At 38.6% G+C, this 19,826-nt stretch overlaps 1 protein-coding gene across 1 annotated transcript in view; it reads right to left on the reverse strand.

Moving 5' to 3' along the window:
* Positions 1 to 573: 573 nt before the first annotated feature.
* The window catches only part of plppr5b (phospholipid phosphatase related 5b), a gene marked incomplete at its 5' end in the record, with an annotated part of 33,940 nt that continues 14,687 nt past the window's right edge, over positions 574 to 19,826 (reverse strand). The window contains 4 exon segments of the mRNA XM_025005482.2: positions 574 to 1,262; positions 2,001 to 2,135; positions 3,527 to 3,703; positions 12,555 to 12,805. Of these exon segments, the coding sequence (XP_024861250.1) occupies positions 1,095 to 1,262; positions 2,001 to 2,135; positions 3,527 to 3,703; positions 12,555 to 12,805 (731 nt within the window).

The raw sequence follows: 19,826 nt of genomic DNA on the forward strand, positions 1-19,826 counted from the left end.
TTAATGTTCCTACTGTTTCTTCTCTGACTGCCAATCTTGGTGTAATATGACCTAAATGTTAGTCTTTAATAAAGAGGTGGGGGAGGATATATTGGCACATTGCATGGCAGGTGATCTACCCTTTGTCTTCCTTTTACAACAGCAGCATACTTCTACTAGAAGTAGTTTGGATTGCAAGTCTTTGTCAATGTTATTTAGCAGATCAGAAGCTATAAAGTCGGAGAACTTTTGTTTTAAAAAAAACTAGATAAAAGTACAATAACTAAAACCAATATCTCATTGGGTTGGACACCACTTGGGGAACATCATTCATGAGGAAATCTCCAAAATGTCTTAGAACATTTGCAGGCATTCTTAATTTCCTTGCATGAGTCGACAAATTTTCTCTCAAAACAGTCAGAATTATGGGGATCTTAAATCGGTCTCAATTTAGTTTTGATCATTTTAGAGTGCTAGAGCTGTATTTTGACACTTGCAACAAAGCTCTCCTTATAACAGAAAACATCCAAGGCTACAGCCCCGAATGTTTAGGTCTTAAAACCACACTTATGATAATATAAAAAAAATAATTGGTTCAACTCCGCTTGTCTTCATTTCTAAAGTGTACTCAAGTAGATTAAGTAATAAATGTGGGGGTTGTTGCCAAAGTGGGTACAAAGTTGGGTATGATGTGAGTGGAGGTGGACAATAAAATAATGTGCACTACACAGAATACAGTTTTCCAAACTGTGTACAAAAAATAGACAGTGAATTTCAAAAGTCGCAAACACTCAAAATTCAGCGAGACTGCAACAACAAATTGTTTATTTTCTTGCAGTTTTGAGTTTTTAACTAGTCGCAGCCCCGTGAGTCACTGGCTTCATCCACAACCACCATCTGTGGTAGATTGCAGGTTAGAGTCTGTCTGAATTGGGCTTACTTTCTACAGAAGCCATCATAGTATTTGTTGAATGTGATGAAAGAGTGTGGAAGTTAATGAACATTTTGTTGTGCTTCACAGGACATAGACTTAATCAGATTAGCATAGCATAGAGAATGGACCAGCTAGTAAAATCCAATATGAGTAGTATGTAAAAGAAAAATCAGAAACAGTTTTAGGTTATGTCCAGAGATTTGGCAAAGTTCAGGATCAAAATCACTTTGAAGCTTATTTGCCTTTTATTTCTGAGATACTGAACCCAGTTGAGACCCTGCAGCCAGTGCAGGAAGGCTTGAAGGCACTCCTTAATATAGCAAGACTCCTCATCCTCATCATCTGTCTCCTGGAGTAACAAGGTGCATGTGTTAAGTGGGAGATACAAAAAAAGCCATAATTTTCAATTGATTTTCATTTTTTCATATAGCTCCTAGGCACAACAAAAGTCATCCCAGGGCACTGTGCAAAAGAAAAGAACAAGTCCAACCCATAAACCCAATCCAGATCCAGATTAAAATCCAAATACAGTCAATTAATTCCTTTACAAAAAAATACATTCACATACAGTATGTTATGAATTGCCAATTAGCAAAGGTTATCTATCTAAAAAAGCCAAATCTTAACTTTGGTGCAATCCCTTACATTGAGCAGCATGTTGTTGACAGTGGCAAAGAATGATTCTCTTTTATTAGCAGGAAGAAACCTCAAACAGAACCAGGATGGACAGCCAACTACCTCGACTGGCTGTTCGGTAGGAACGTTTCGACAGTCGCACATTTGTGTGCCAATGGCTAGTTTTGGTTTAAATCCGATAATCAAGTAGTGGAGATAGGGGTGAAATTAGTTGCATTTAAAAAACACCACCCGATCACTTCTTACACTGTTAATTCCTTTGGAAGCAGTTAGGGTGGAACTAGTTTTTCAGTCAATGCTTTAGCTTTTTGGTCAAAAATAAATATACTGATATGGTGTGCCATGTTGTTATATTCTGATAAGCAAAACAGGACACTGAAAAAAGATGCAACTTACATTAAACTTTACTGTATGCACGTACACAACAATACACAGCAGCACTTTGACGAACCTGTGAGGCAATGTACTTCTCCAGAGGACTCTCCATTCGGCCCATGTTCAACATGGCTGTGTTGGGCTGCTGCTCTGCTGGTAGATCATCACTTAGCAGTAACTTGCCTTTGAAGTTATGGACCACACACACCACCTACCAAAACAATTATGACACAATGATAAATAATAAAGAACCGAGAGATTCCCAAGTTGTTTTAAAGCACAATCCAAACATTTAGGTCACACACTGTATGTGTGTATCGATTTTTTCCTAAGGTGGCTGTAGCTATGATGGATGTACTGCAACTGTATAATGTGCTCCTGCAATAATGTCTAAATTGTAGCTGTACTACTAAGGCAACTGTGAGAAGAAATCTGAATTATTGGGTTCAGTATGAGGAGAATGAATTACCCCCATCATGGGTAGTTATGGAAGCAAATTCTGCTGATCTGGTCGCATTGCAAGCCTTACTGTACTCCCCTCTTCACTCTTCTACTTCTAGTTACACTAAGAATGTGATAGTGGTTGCCTGTCTTAAAATCTGGGTTCAATTTAGACATTATTTTGACTGCAAATACACTCTGTTGGAGTGTTGTCTGCAAGAAAGAGGGCAATGACCACCCGTACAAATTTGCTGACCTCCTCACTGGTCCTTTCTGGCCAGACGGCCTGAGTCTTCAGGTATTGATGTGTGGATTTTTAATTTCCCATAACTATTTAGAATTATAGAACCTCGTAAACAGAAGTGTTTCTGAACAAGTAATTAAACAGTTTGAAAAATTAAAAGCTAGTCTCCCTGAATAAAGACAACAAGTCTTATTGAACAAAATAAAATATTTTGATACAGAAAGTCATGTCCTGATATCACAATACATGGTCTTAGGAAGTTATATTCATAAATATTTTTAATCAATTTAAACATTTAGACAAGCTTCAGTGCGTTGTGACTGTGCTGTAATCAATTAGCATTTCCAACTTTAAAATAAAAAAGTAGCCCTTTATCACAAGATTTCTTTTCTCTCAGATCTTGTATTTTTCAAATAGCATACAATATATGTGACAACAGCATAAAAAACAAATAAACAAAACTGAAAGTCTGTTCAGGCTTTTGGTTTTGGTGTGACACACCAAGTTTGTCAGGAACCTTGAAATGGTCAACCCTTTTGAAAACTATCTCGAGGTACCCTTGCTTTGTTATCTATAGTAACTGGAGAGGATATCGCCCCTAATGCCCTAACTGCTTTGTTTGGGCTGTGGCCTACTTCACTTGTTCTCTCTCCTGGTAAAAAAAAACAAAAAAAAACAATCTAATAGCATTTACAGAAATGCTGATCAGAAGACTGATAATGCTAAATTGAAAATCTACAGCTCCACTTACATATACAAGCTGGATTAGACTTTATAAATAATAACCAAACTTCTTCAATAATGAAGTTTTAGCTTTCTTGTGAAGCAGCTGACATCTGTTTTGCTGAATGGTTCCTGTTTTTTTTTTAAACTCAATTTAAATTTTTCCTTACAAAAATACACGGTGTGAGACTCACCAGAAAAGTGGCGATAGCCGTGCCAATGATAAAGCCGGCAATGACATCTGACCAGTGGTTGCGGTATTCAGCCACACGATTCAAACCATTGAGAAAAGCCAGACACACGAAGCCCAGAGACATTACTGGCTTGATCAGACGAGTGCCCTTTGCCTGGATTGTGCACGTCACGTACATCTGCAAGGAAAAAAATATAACTTTGAATTAGAAAGATACATTTTCACATAAATTTACATGAAATGGACCAGATGTGTGAAACCAGTTCTGGGTCGGAGAGTCTATGTTTAACAAGTGATAGCTGACATGTCACAGTGATAATTAACTCTACATTTGATCACTGAGGAAAAGCTCTCTGTGCTATGAATGGGTGAATGACTGATTGTAGTGTAAAGCGCTTTGGGGTCCTTGGGCTTGATAAAGCGCTATACAAGCACAAGCCATTTACTATTTATGCTATTATTATCTTTTTTTTGTGTGCTTTATGTCTGGATTTATGGTCATTTATGGTTATTGTCATGTGTTAGTGAATAAAAACTCTGACATGTGAGCAAGTCGAATCACGAAGTTCTTTAATAAATGAAAAAACTCAAAGCAAGGACCAGAAGGACAGAACATGTGAATGACGAGGACCTGATCTAGACTAAGTGAAACCAAGGAGCATATTTGGACTGAGATGGATAATTAGTGAGTAGCAGGTGAGCTGATTATTGGATGGAACAAAGCTGTGTGAAACTGTCTACCAATCAGAGCTGAGGAAGACAGGCTGAGACACAAGGCAACAAGGACAAAATTATCTAACTACAAACATCTAAACTATCCAGAAATACAAAACACCACAAATCAGAAGCCAATACAAGGCAAAAAATGACAGTAAAACCCGCAATTATGACAAATAAAATCATACTAGAGTCCATATTTCAAACTTAGAGCCATTAAGAAGTTATTTCAAACAACAAAGTAGTGACAATTAATATTTTTTATTGGTTCTTTATACAGCTGCCTATATTATAAAGAGACACATTTAACAAAAAATAAAAATGGAAAATATCATCCTTGAAAACAATCTACTGCCTGATGGGCTCCAATCGCTGATGCTTGATTTATTGGTTCAATGGCCCAACTTTAGCTGGTGTACACAACACTTACAGCACAACAACAAGGATTGAATTATGTCCCAGAGCTCAAATAGGACAGCTTTCTTCCACAGTTCCTCAGCTGAAAGCTTTCTGTTATTGCACCTTACAAAAATGGAATGAACAACTGTGACTCATGTATGTTAATAATAAATATGGCCTTGATTTATTGCCAGAATTGTAAAATGTGTTAGAAGAGCGAAGGAGCAGAGAGACCTATATACAAGAGGAGGAATCTCTGTGTTTCGCCCTAATCACTAAGCTTGTGTTGAAGCTGCAGATCGCCTCCAAGGACCTAATTGTATTCTTCAGCTGGGAGCTAAGTCTCCACCAAGGCCAGATCAACCAACACATTTCTCTTTCTTCAATTAATTTATTCCACCACTTATTATTCAAAACAACAAACATGTTCTTTTTTTTTCAGCTGCAGCGTAAAATGGCTGCACAGCACATTGCTTTTTTTGTGACTAAAAAAGATGAAAGATGATGTTCTGTTTACATTTTATCTCTCTTAGGTTCTCAAGAACACCGCTATTATCGTGATGGTCAACAATTTCTTAGACAACTACTTGTCACATTTATTGTATCTTGTAAAAAGTGCTTCCTGACAGATATGCCAAAATGCGTCATCACTACAGACTGATAGAATAAGCTTTATTTTCAAGACAACAGCACGACTGTAGAGCCCATGTTACTTAGATCAGTTATGTGATCTGTGTTTATCCCTCATGTTGTACAGCAGGCTTCCTTTGTAAATTTATGTTCTGATTTCTGTTAAAAATAGGAAAATTTCCCTCAAAATAATCTACATGCTTTTCTTATGCTCAGCCTCAGACTAGGCAAATTAACGGGGGTCTATTCAATGTTGATTAATAATTCAATAAAAAAAGACCAAATGGCTTTGCACTTGTATAGTGCTTCATTTAGTCCAAGGACCCCAAAGTGCTTTACACTACAGTTACTCATTTACCCATTCACACACTGATGGAGGTAAACTACATTGTAGCCACAGCTGCCCTGGGGCAGACTGACAGAGGTGAGACTGGCATTACATTGTCACCACCAAACCCTCTGACCACCACTGGTAGGCAAGGCAGGTGAAGTGTCTTGCCCAAGGACAACAGCTGAGAGACAGAGCAGGGGCTCGAACTGACTGGCAACCCTCTGGTTACAGGACAAACCCCTACCTCCTGAGCCACTCCACATTGCTACTACCAATTTAATACTTTAGTGAGGTTCTCAGACTTGCTCCCCCGGACCATAGAGGAGCTCCAAGAACAAGGTAAAACTTAACTATCCAGAAGAAGTGTAAGTATGATATCAGGTTCCCGGCCACTTTCTCATCTATCAGTCCCTCCAGGATTTCGCGGGCATTTTTTGTGATTGTTGCTGACTAAAATGACTGATTTCGCGGGGCATTTTCCTAAAAGTTGCGATTTTTTTTTATTACTAAAATCAATAAAAACCCATAACTTTTAATATAAAAACCAAAAATACTTACTAGTTTTGTAAGAAAATTACCAACAAACACTGACATTCTCAAAAGGTTCTTTATTTGAGAACTTTGATATCTTATAAACTGACATTCATGATCATTTCTGGATTGTCCCTCGTCTGCAGCTCTCCTCACATGTTTTGCAGACACAAAGTGTTTGTCGATGGATGACTTGCGTTTATGTGACGTCACATATCTTCTTCGTGAGTTATTTGGGGTTATTTTGTATTCCACGCTACACAAACCCACAAAGAAGACACTAGACCGCAGAAATGATGGTGAATCACTTTAGAAACAATAAATATTTGGTTAAAGTTGCAGTGTTTTGGACAAAATTGCAAAAACTTGCGATTTTGCGGGGTTTGCTTGATTTTGCGTTAATAGTTGCGATCGCAACATCGCGAAATCCTGGAGGGTCTGATCTATAGCCATTTTACTATTGTCCCATCACAGCACAATTTGATTTGCCATAACTTGGCTCTACTCAGTTCTGCATGGCCTAATTGATTTTCTATATAACCGATTGCCCTCCGTAAATCAAGTCAATTTGGTCCAGCTCCCTCTGAATTCTGTCATCAGTCAAGAAGCACAGAAACATCTACACACTCTCATAGTACCAGTGTTGGTTATTGTGTTGCTATATATTATGGATATTTTTTTAAAGTTAATAACAAAAAAGAAGGTTGCAAGGTTATAAAAAGGGTGGGTTTCTTGTGAAGGAGACGTTCTCGTGATTAATGTCGCTCTCTGGCAGATCATTGATCTGAAGTCTGCCAGTGTCAAATCTTCAGCTCGGCCCAGCTCATTTGGAACCTCGGAAGAGGAGGTTCTAAGAAGCGAACTGAAAGTGGGCGGGACCACCCAATGGAAAGACAGAATCCGCGTGGGGTCAAGCTGAGTAGAGCCGAGTTGAGCCTGTGGAAAATGGGCCTTTGAAGACAGTATTCAAAACATTCCAGACATAAAAGTTTTTTCTTCCTCCAGTTATTGCTGTATCCTTTCACAGGGCTATTTGTGCTAATCATGATCAAGGTTTTGGCAACTACATTATTTGAAACGTATGTTTATGTTAACTATAAGTAACAAAACTAACGATGCTAAGTAAAATAATGCCACTTCTGTCCCAAATAGATTCCAAAATAAAGCTAAATAAAAGTGCAGAGCTTTAGGCAAAGCTTGTATATTTCTGCATTCAGATATACAAAAACAATGCTAGTTTATACTCATTAGCCTCTTTATTAGGCTCACATGTTCAATTTCTTGTTAACACAAATATTTAAACAGCCAATCACTCGACGTCTTTGGGCATGTAGATGTGGTGAAGATGACTTGTTGAAGTTCAAACCAGGCATCACAGTGAGGAAAAAAGACAATTTAAGTGGCTTTGAATATGGCGTCGTTGGTGCTCTACTTCCCCTAACCATCTTTCTCTCTAAAATTTGAGTGTTTGAAAATTGCAACATAAAACTGTGTTTTTAAAGCTTTAAAGGGTGCAGTAGTTTTCTCCAGGTACTCTGGTGTCCAAACCCATGCATGTTAAGTTAATCAGATACTCTAAACTGGCCAAAGATGTGAGTGTGAACAGTTGGTCATCTCTTTGTAGGCCTGTGATTGACTGGTGACCTGCAGTGCATTATTAATTAAGGCAGTTGCTAGTTAGTTAAGTATTTTTGTGAGAAGGAACTTGTGGATCTTCGAGGTTTTATCTACATTAACAAATACTTAACAAGGCATAAATAGTCCCCAGTTTAGAGGTGTTCAGAAAAAGACTTAACTAACTGCTAGCAACTGTCCTTATTATTAATACACTGCAGGATAAGTATATAGTTAATTACAACATTCTCTAACCATTAATACATGTCTAACACATGGTGTGAAAGTACATTTATATGATCATTTACGTACATATACACAGTATATAGAATAGTAATTTCATGAGATTTTAAGGATGAATAAACAATGAATATGTTGTTTTGAAAGTAATTAGTCTTCATGGGGAAAGCATGAATAAATGTGTTAATTTATAACTTATTAAGAATGAATCATCCTTGATTAATGATGTTTTCAGTGTTAATTAATTATTTATTAATGATTAAATAAGGCTAAATAAGGTGTAGTTATTATAAAGTGCTACCAGGTACCAGCTCCCTATGACCTTGCGCAGCTGCTACAGAAACAGATGGATGCTAAACTGGTAGATTAAGAATCATTGGTTTAGAAAAGACAAATTTAAACTCGTTTCTAAACATGTTTATTTTCAATACACTGTTGATTAAAACCAACATGCCTGAGCGACACAATAAAATGATGTGAGACCATTATTAGTGATTTATTCCTGTTCCTACTTACAGCGTGACCTTTTAGTATCAATTCAAGCCAAAATATTCAGCTGTTTCTAAGCATCACTCCAACATTAGAATTTAATTTAAGTGTAATATCAATTAAATCTCAGCTTCAGAAGATGCAGGATAATTGTGTTTAGGTCTGACATTGCTGAAATGACCAAGACAACGACTTCATTTGAAGAGGAGTAATCGTCTTTTCCTCAGAGCTTCAGGGTTGCGAGTGTGTGTGTTGCTGAGTGGTTGTGAGTGTGTGTGTTGCTGAACTTTACACCCATTAAATGACCTACTTAACAGAAGCAATCTGCTCCCCCCCTTTGTGCAGGGAGTCACTGACAGTCCAAAATCTGTACTGGGCTTATGGGTGCTTCAGCAATTTAAAAAAAAAAGCAGACCATCAGCAGGAATCAAAACCCCTGAAAATATTACATTTGTTTTTCACATGTGAAGTATAAATTTAGTAACAGAATTGGTTTAGGAGAATAAGAAATGATTTGAAAGTAATTTCTTCTACGGTAACAGGAAAAAATAATCTAATCATTCACTGAAAAAGTAGTTCCTCTAATTAAATAATGTAAATTACTTAGTTACTTAGCTAGATATGTATTGTTTTGTTCTGTATGTTTTTCAACTATTTAAACTATTTAAATGTAATTTAAGATAACTGCTGGTGATTCGTGCTTAGGTTTTTGCTTATTTGCAATTATGGGGTAGGACAGGTTGTCAGTAGGTTCATCATATTGTTTATCAGATAAGATCAGAGGTGCAGAGAGCTTGGGTCTCATTGATGGGGGAATTCTGATCTATGAACACATTGTGCTGGTTTTAGCTCATTCATACAGCCAATACTAACGCTAGACTTCACATGATCTTATTTAGTTCATGTGAGCTGCAGCAAAACCTGCTGTGTCCAACAGATTTCTGTTTGAAAATCCATTTGTGAGACAGAAATTAGAAGATAAATTATCTGTCAGCAGCTTGGAGCAGACAGACCAAACATGAACCAAACACAGAAAACTAAAGACGGAGAGCAGATATACAACAAGACATTTTCTCCAACATGATTGGCCTATAGTCTTTGTCTATAGCAGTGGAGTCCAATCCTGGTCCTCCAGTGCCACTATCCTGCATGTTTTCCTTGTTTCCCTGCTCCAACACACCTGATACAGTGGTTAAATTACCTCTTCATGTTCTGCAGAAGCCTGTTAATGACACACTGATTGAAATCAGATGTGTTGGAGCAGAGAAACAAGTAAAACATGCAGGTTGGGCATTACTGGTCTATAGCTTTTTAAATCAGCCACAGGTGGATCTTATGTAACTAATGAAGTGACTTCTAGAGGTAATGGTACAGCCATAAAGCAGAGAGGGATATATATATATATATATATAGGCATGACTTCTTCAGTTTTATATTTTTTAGAAGTATTTACCAGCTTTTTTTTTACTTTGTTAATTTGGAGTATTATTGCGGAATTATTACTTATAATCAAATTAGAAATCTAGGAAGGTTGTGTACCAGTCTGTCTGCTATTTTTTTACATAGTTAAAATTAAAAATACTATTATTTCAGATGGGGGTGGAGGTGGGTGCGAAAGGCATCAGTCCCTCTGATTTAGTTAGTGAACTGTTTCGCAAGACAACCTCAACTCGCAACAAATATAGCAACAAAATAAATGTTATGCAACATATATTCATATAGTCTTTTTCCACAGAAAATGTAATGCAAAATTTGTGTTGTTAGCGATTTAGGAAACGTATGTTAAAATATATAAATATACAGAAAAAAATCACCCCTCTTAGTGAGGGGAGAGGTTAGAGAAACACTTCAAAATTAGAGGGGTTTAGGAAGAAATGAGACTTCTACGGATGAGATACGGCCATAATGTCAAGCTTGAAGGTATCTGAAAATACTTTCTTTAGGAAGAGAAAACTCATTTACTAGCTGCCGAAAAGAAGCAAAAACAATCAACATCTAAATCTCTCCAAGTTTTTATGCTTAACCTAGCCCATACAGAGAAAGTGTTATTAAATAAAGATGAAGGAAAAATGCGATTCCCTGCTAGGAATCTCTGTTTGAGCTCCTGCTAGGAGCTCAAACAGAGTGTTTGCAGCCAACATGGTGCATAAACTGAACCCAGTTTTTAAGACATTGGCCACTATCACATTCTTTGTGTGACTAGAAGAATAAGCGTGAAGAGGTGAGTTTAGTAAGGCTTTTAATGCTAGAGGATGAGCAGAATTTGCATCCATAACCAGCCATAAAGGGGGAATCTCATTTTTTCCATACTGAACCCAATAATTAAGACTTCTTATACATTCAGAGTCTGTGCCATTTGTTCTGATAGCGACCTGAAGGGCTGCATATAATAATTTTATCCATGAAATATTTCCGCACCCCCAAAATCTAAATTTACCTGAAATTGCAAACAAATATACCCACACAACTCTGTCATTCTTTTCCAGCATCCAGTGCAATTAAAGCCTCAGGTAGAATAGCTGTGGATGGGTTATAAACCATATTGAATACTTTCTGGAGAGGACATTAAAAAATGAGGGTGTATTGTGGATAAAGCCAGTTTGATTTCAGGATATGATTTATGGGAAAACTGCTTCTAAGTAACTTTGCCAGCAGTCTGAAGTCAACAGGCTGATGGGACAATATGAACCACATAATAATGGGTCTTTACCCTTTTCCAAAAGGCAGATGTATCAATCCCTAAACAAAAGCTAAAAACCTTGTGAAGACGCTGCTGAAGCTGGTCAGAAAGTCATTATCCACAGAGAAACAGGTTCTGAACCAACATAAGCTGAAAGGCCACTCAGTAAGGAAGAAGCCATTACTCCAAAAGCAACATAAAAAGGCTGAATAGAGTTTAAAAATGCACACAAGGACAAAGACCTGTCACAGCTCCATCTGTTCCTGCCACGCCTCTTGTCTCTAGTCATGCCACAGCCACTTAACTTCCTACTCCCAGTTTCTAGCCACGCCTCAGTTTCCATGACCACGCCATTAGCCTCATCTGTTTCACCTGTTCCTGTCTCTATATATACTCACAGCTCCCAGTACTCAAGCGCCAGATTATTGAAAGCCTCACAGCCAGTAAATGTCCAGCGTTATATTCTCGTTCATGCCTGATCTCGACCCTTGCCTGTTCCACGACCATCGTCTCTTGCCTGCTCCCTTCTTGATACTGCTTTGGACTCTGACCTCTCGTTGCCGACCTCGCTTTGCTCACCTGGACCTCGCCCTTTGGATTCTCCCTTTCTGGTTTTGGCTTCGGACCTCTGACCCACCGGTAACGACCCTTCGCCTGTACCTGGACTTTCCCTCTCGCCTCAGCCCCTTTCAGACAAGCCTGTCTGCACCTAGCCACCAAGCTAAGGAGGACTTACCTGTTCTGGTCCTGATCCACGACGGTCACGTGAGTGTGCTGTTCAGAGCCTCTGGTCCCGCTCTTAGTCTGTCCATAATAAAATCCTTAAAACTTCGTTACTGTGTTGCGAGTCTGAATCCTGTCAAGTCCTGCCTTGTCAAGACCTTCATCTTTGGAGACATGTCCTGTGGTTTTTTTATGATTTTTTTATGGTTTGTGAGCTGAAGGAACATTTCCACCTTGGTGGACAATAAAATTTTATTTTATCTTAAATATTAAAGGTAACATCTCAAGACATTAACGAGGAAGTTAAAGTTTAGGCATAAATGGGTCTTCCAAAAGGAAATTGACCCTCAGCATTCTGCCAAATTAGTGACAAAGTAGCTTAAGGACAACAAAGTCAATGTTTTGGGGCAGCCATCACAAAGCCCAGATCTCAATCCCCCCAAAAATTTGTGGGCAGAGCTGAAAAGACAGGAGAGCAAGGAGACCTACAAACCAACCCAACTCAGTTACAGCAGTTCTGTCAGGAGGAATGGGACAAAACTCCAACAAACTATGAAGGAGGCTGAAAATAAACCAACAGCTGTGCCAGCTTAATGAACTCACATGATTAAAAGTCTTATTAACCTGACTCACAGCATATAGGATGAGAGTAATGATGTGAAAGGAGGAACTCACGGCCAGATAGAGTGCAGCATAAACACTGAGCGCAGCCTCTTTGGAGGGGAAGGTCTTGCGTGCCCGCAGGATGTCGTCCTGGTTTCCCGTGCATGCCTCCTGGTGGCTGATGTACCTCAGGGCCTGTTGGCAGCCCAGTGCTGTGTAGTTTGGCTTGCAGACCGTCAGAAAGTAGGGCGCCAGGTTCCCCGTCACTACCTGCCCTGCATTGACAAAGATGTCAACAGTGAAGAGGCCGAAGGTGTAGACTCCTGCAAAGAAGGAAACAAAAGAAAGTTAAGGATGGGGGTACATTTGAAGAAACAGGGGTGCTTGTTGCGATGAAAAGGAGGATCTGGTTTAATGATATTGTTGCTTTATGTGTTAAGGATCAGCTGCAGTCTAAAGGGTACTTTAATTAGAAAGCTGCTGAACCTGAACTGCTTCCCAAATATTCCCCTCACTATTAAGTTGCTTTGGATGAAAATGTCTGCTAAATGAATAAATACATTGAGCTGACTCGTTGGCTTTTTTAAAATTACTCTATAAACAATGAATTACAAAGTAATTAAAACGGGTTAAACAACATTTCCGTGTTTATCCGAACACCATCGCCAGTTGCAATGAGCACAAACAGGAAGTATTTCTGGCATTTACAGTAAATCAAGTCATATGAACTCCGAGACGTAAAGCACTTTCACAAAACAGTTTCGCAAAATGTCTGCAAAGATTAGTCTCTTGTTAAGCCGTCTCTGACAGTTCATAAATCATTAAAAAAGCCAACCACTTCCTGCAAAGACGTGAGTTTTCGGGAATGACATAAGCTCCATAAAATCAAATAAACGTGGTGCAGAACTCAGCTGTTGCCAAATTACCTCTGTTTAGGAGTTCTCTTTGTGGTTAACATCTCTTTATAAACTAAATACAAAGTTGCCGTGTGTGATCCTTAGTTGCCAGTTAGCCTAACATGCATCTGGAAAAAAAACACTTGAAATGCAAACTCTAAACAGAAAGGCAACAATCACATTTTGAGCCTGCATGTGCCTCCCTGATGCAAGATCTGCAATCCTGAGCCTGGTTCTGCTTCTGCTGGAGGTTTCTTTCTGTTAAAAGAGAGTTGTTCCATTCTACTGTCACCAATGTGCTGCTCAGGATGAAAGATTGAAAGAAGTGATGCTTTGGTGCAATCTGCTGGCTTCGTAGATAACTTTTATGTAAATGTATTGTACCATAACTATAATCAATTGACTGTAATTGGATTTGAATCGGGAGCTGTTTTGGACTAATTTCAATTTAGGATTTGGACTTGTTCTTTCTTTTGTTTAGTGCTCTGAGATGACTTTGGTTGTGAATTGGAGCCATATAAACAAAAACTGAACTGTATTGATTAACTTGCAGAACCTATTTGTTCCACAACAGAGACTTGGTGTATTTTACACTGATGTTGTAAAGAGCATGTACAAGGAACACAACCCTTTGGTGTTAGGAGTCACAGAAACACACTGGCCTTGTTTAGACCTGGCAGCAACATTCATCCTGTCAGATCCAATGAAGCATGAGCCTCTCTCTGTGTATGTGTATATATGTTTTAAATAAATTTCCAGCATTTTTAAACCTTCTGACCACAATATTTGGGAAATAAATTTCTATTATTTGCCCATGTGCTTGCATACACGATTCCTTCTAAGCATTGTGACTGACAACAACAGGAATGGAAGGTTTTACTTCAACAGTAACATGTTTTTCCATTTTTGTTGCTCAAAAACGCTGACTATGGGTCACACATCAGCATTTTACAACATTGTGACCTCTGTAGATCCAATCAGCTCTAAAACTAACCAACATGAACATCAAAACTCATCCAAAGAGATCTCTGGTAACTCACTAATCCATTTGTCCTGAAAAGGATTCTAACAATCAGTTCCAAAAACTTAAGATAAAAAAAAAAAAGGATTGCTGAATGCTTTCAACGGGACGTTTTTGTTACTATTTTGTTAACAACCAGGAGGAATCCAGGTGTTAATGTGTCCCAGGTCTGACTTGTGTCTCTGCTGCTAAATGACTGTGAGTAAATGCATCCAGGGGTGACCAGATGTGAATGTGATCCGAATCCATTCTGAGAGCTTTCACACCTGTATTGCGCACTGTTCGCTTGTGATCAGATCACTCAGGAGGCATGTTGGCGCTAGGTCAGAACAGAAGCATTTACTCAGCTGCCTCGGGTCATTCGCACTGCTCTAAACCCAGGACTTCTCATACTGTGGGGCATGAGCCCTTGAGGGGCATTCAGGCCTAACAAATTGCAAGCAGATCTAATTTTTTGACGTTGCCACTCCAGTCATGTGAGCCGAGAGTTTCTAATAAGAAAACGTCATGACAAAAAACTGTTATAAAAGTTACAAACTGTGATACAGTTAAATCATTCATTACTAATATTTCTGAACAATTCTGCCAAATACCTTGTTTGTGCATTTGATTTTGGAACAGATTAAACTTTATTACTGTTTTTTTTAAAGATATACAGGAGAAATAGACTCATTTCAGCTTTAAACACAGTAATAATATTGAGCTGTTCTCTTATGTTTTTGGGTTTCTGTGCATGTGGCACTTGAGTCGAAGGGGAGCTGAAAATGCTTCTTTTCCCCTCCAAAACGGGGTGTGGCATGAAAAGTTTAAGAGCCACTGACTTAACCTGAGCAGGCAGACTTCTTTCTTTGACTGTACGGCTTTAACAGAAATAATTGCTTCCTCTCCTGTCACAATGAATCACCAAACAGGTGCTTAGTCAGCCAGGATTGTGAAGGAACGTCACCCTACAACAGTCACTCAGACTTCCAGGAGGTGGGATTTGTTGGGGCAGCTTTTCAAGTCATGTTTTGGCTCCAGCAGTCTAACTAAAGACAGGCTTTTTAAAAGGGCATTTTGATGAAAGACACTCATGAAGGAACATCATAGCCACGGAGGCAGCTTCTCCTCGCCTTTCCCAGGAGTTCTTGTTTTAATCTGCTTAAACCACTGCCTTCCCTTTCCTCGTTCGCCCATCAGGCAGCAGGAGGACTGTGGCGCGGCTTTAGATGCTGACAGGTCCGTTTCTTAACAAGCATCTAATAGGGTTTGTCAAGCATCATGTGACTCAGTTGCTGAGTAGTCACCACACAGCTCATCTTTCCAGCACTGTCCCAATTTCGGAGACGTGGATGTGGAAATGTGAGCACTCCCACCCCCACAGCCCCAGCTTTGACTAGCTTTGGGAACACAGAGGAAAAAGATGAGCAAAATTGCTTAGTAGGGCATGAATCTAAGTCAGTCTGCTTTGAACAACAAATGGCCGCAGAGCTGCAGTAGAGCCATGCGTGTTTCTGGTTTTAGCAGTCTAGTACAGATGCTCCTTAGGTATCTGTGATCCTCTTGTCATATTGCGTACGTCTGTATGGTTTTTTTTTGTTTCTAAGGAGCGGGGAGTTCAATGTGCATCTTTGATCTAGTGCCAATACGTCCACAACGCGTCATCCCGGTTCCCTGAGCTCCCCTCACATACACAACCCTTTGGAATTTTACAGCAGAGGTGTTGAATACAACATGACACAGTGTGAAAGTCCTAATTCATATTTTATGGAATGTCTGCATCTGATGTCCTTTTTTTTCCCCCACCCCATCTAAAAAGGAATCTGTGGAGTCCAAGCTTAAAGTACACAGCACCAACAGTGCAGGAAGCCAAGATTTCTTAAATCTGCTGTTGCCACAAAAATATTTTTATTATCATGCTACTTTTCACACACACACACACACACACACACACACACACACACACACACAAAAGAAATTAAAAGCCTAACATTCCTTAAAGGAATGCACATCACCCACTGCCTTTCATGCCAGAGTTTTAGGATAAGATAATCTTTTCTTGTAGCCGTTTTAGCCAAACCTTGAAAATAACGTTCAGCAGAATCTCATGTAATGTCCGAGTTTGTTTTGAATGATTCTCAGTTACTACCACATCCAATATCAGCAGATTATGTGTAAAACTGACAGAGTCGTAACCATTTGTGTTGGCTAATGTTGATTAGCTATGGCAGCCGTCTTGCATTGGTTTACTCCATTAATTGATTCATGAGACATTTTGCTAACAGACAAACAGGACAGACTCCAACAGTTATTCCTGAAGTTTTAAGCAAAAAAGTCATGCAAGTAGTGCTTGGGGTATGTGTTGAGGATGACTCTTGGCTGCTACAAAACCAAATTTTATCCCAACATATGTAAAACTGACTAAGTTGCAGCTAATTTTGTGTTAATTTTAAGGTTTGACAGCAGACAGCAATAATTTAAGACCTTCTTTGGCCTTAACACTTTGTTCTTTGTCAATTCAAAATCTGACTGAGAAAAGACAGAGTGCACAAATTGTGCTTTATTTCTCCCCTCCAATAACGGACCTGTTATACTCTGAGCCGTATGCTAGCCAAGGGGAAACTTTCATGCTTGATAAAAAAAAACAAAAAAAAACAACATTATTGGCTGGTTGCACATATTATCTAGTCGTTAACACAGTCAGTCCTGGCTTGTCTACCAGAGAAGCAACATCTGTCTTTCTTTCAGAGGTAATGTTGTTCTGAAAAAGAAAATGTTTGCAACAATCTGCAAGAGCTAGCAGGCTAGCAGGTGAAATATACACTGCAGGCTCGCTACAGAGGCTAAAAAGCAGCTAATAATTAACAAATTCAGCCACGTTACATATACTGAGCTAAAGTTTCATGTGGTACAAGCTGAGCACTGCTAACAACATGTATTCTGAGCACTCATACATCTGGAAAGATCTCATGAGATTCGACATAGCGACATTTCAAGGTTTGGTCAAAACAGCTACAACTCCATCATTTCTCGGCATGAGATGATTTTAGTTTAAAGATGGCGGGCGACAGGCATTCCATCAAGGAATGCTAGGCCTTTCCTTTTTTCAGTCTTGCCTAAAACGAGCCCATTTTTCTCCACCGGATATCAGAGTCAACTGTGGGTGTGAACTGACAGACAAAAAGACGCATGTATCACCAACAGTTTGTTGTGGAGGTTATTTCTGTAAGGATAAATACTGCAAGAGGGGCACACTGGAATTTTTAAAGATAGTCAAAGTTTTATGTAATAGGTAGTCATATTTGTTAGAGAATGGGCTGTGCATGAAGACAAAAAAAAGAACAGAAAAATTAAAGTACTAACATTTCTTGATAGAACGTGTATGCCTACCACCTTTTGTGACTAAAATCATTTTATGATGAGAAATGAGTTGTAGGCATTTCAGTCAAACATTAAAAATAACATTATTCAAGATCTTGTGATTGTGCGAGACCTTGCATGATCTGTTGGCGCTTGAAGTATGTTGTGAATGACTCAGCTACTACCACCATAGATTTCAGCTCAATATCTGTAAAAATTCATCAAAATAGACATTAGCTATTTTTGTGACGGCTATTGTTGCTTTGCTGTGGTAGCCATCTTGACTTGGGTGGATTCCAAAAGCTGAAATCAGATAGCGAAATATCTCAGAAAGCCACCTAACAGAAAAATACGGTTGATGCTGACGTCTAACACTAATGTTTTAAGGAAAAATGTTGCACACCTTGCCACCATAGAAACATGTGTTGGGGATGATGTTTCGCTGCTATTCCAACCATAGTGTTATATAAAACAACTGGAGTGTGCACTGGTCAAGTGGTCTTGTGATGCACTGCAGAAACTGCAACCATTTCCAAAATGGACAAACGTCTGAACTTGATGTTATGGTAAATTTAGGCTAAATAGCCCAGAGTAAGGTTGACAATGTATAAAAATATAAATAACAATAAAATGTAAATAATATAACAATGTCAATAATAAGAATGTAAAAATGGCGGAACGTTGTGTGTGCTATGGATGTAGCAACAGAAGGGAAAAAAGGGAAAAAGTGTCCTTTTACAAGTAAGCAGATTTATTCTTTTTAACCAGTATGATCTGACATCCCAGAATTTAGGCTAATAATGTAACAGTTAAAGTAACGTATAAATCTGATGTAATCGCTGTTAATTACAGAATTGGCTAATAGATAGTAGCTATTGTTGCATATATTGCTGTACAAGGTCTAGTACAGACTAAATCATGCTACAGTTTAGTACAAATTATTAATTAGTCTGAAAATTTACTTTTTAAGCTTAGGTATAAATTAGACACCCATCACTGCAATTAGCTGCAACTATTAGAGCCTACATTTACACACGTTAAAAAAGTTAGTTGCAAATTTATCAACTAGTTAAAAAGTCTTGAAATCATTGGAAGTAAGTCATTAATTAGTAACTGACTTTGAGTCTAGTATAGATCATCATTATACATAACAAATATCTTCCTTATATACGATCTAGCTGTTTTACATGAGTGTTTTATTAAATTGACATTAATTATGAGTCATAATAAGTTAGTGTAAAGAGATTAAAAATATTTTTTGACAGATGCAGTTGGGCTTGCTGTTATTTAAGGTTGTAGTACTTAAAACTACACAACAGTAAGCTTCAACAGTGGTTTCTGATCAACTTTTTAACACTTGGGGGTTCTTTTAGATTATATGACAATCAATATGCTAGAGGGGATATTGATTTATTTTAGGTTGTCAATTAAAGATCTCTATTATTATTGTCTGCTGTGAGCAGCTGCCCATTTTGGACGCCATCTTAGCTTCTCCACTACGTCACAAATGTAAACAATGGGCTTTACAGGCAGTGTGCACTCTTGTTGTTTTTTCTATGACCCCAACTAATTTGAGCTCAATGTCTGTAAAATTGGCAGAATTGTAGCCGTTTCTGTGTTGCTAAGGTCGCTTACTTGTGGCAGCCATGTTGGATGGGACTGATTCTAAAATCAGTTGTCGATGTCTGCCCAGGGATTTCGTTCTGAAAATTTCATTAAAATTTGTTCAGTGATTAATGAGATAGTTTTGCTTATGTGCAGATAAACACACACACACACACAGGTAAAAACATTTTACCCATTTTTGTTTTCATGCAATAACAACCAAACTGAAAAATACTGAAAGGTAAAAAGAGACAGAGCTTAAGCTGAGTGTGTGAGAACACCACGACCCTTGGCTGAGTTCTAAATTTAATCTTTTCCCCACCAGCAGCACCCCTGTGAGTCATTATGCCGAGCTACGGCAGGCATGAATGAGAGGAGACTGTGGCGGAGCTGAGAGACGGTCAGCCTCACATCATCCTGCTGCTCCAAACGATACGGAAATGTGCAAACTGACGAACAGAAACAGAACCTCTTGGGCACACG

The sequence above is a fragment of the Kryptolebias marmoratus genome, linkage group LG21, assembly GCF_001649575.2.
Source record: "Kryptolebias marmoratus isolate JLee-2015 linkage group LG21, ASM164957v2, whole genome shotgun sequence".
Lineage (NCBI taxonomy): Eukaryota > Metazoa > Chordata > Actinopteri > Cyprinodontiformes > Rivulidae > Kryptolebias > Kryptolebias marmoratus.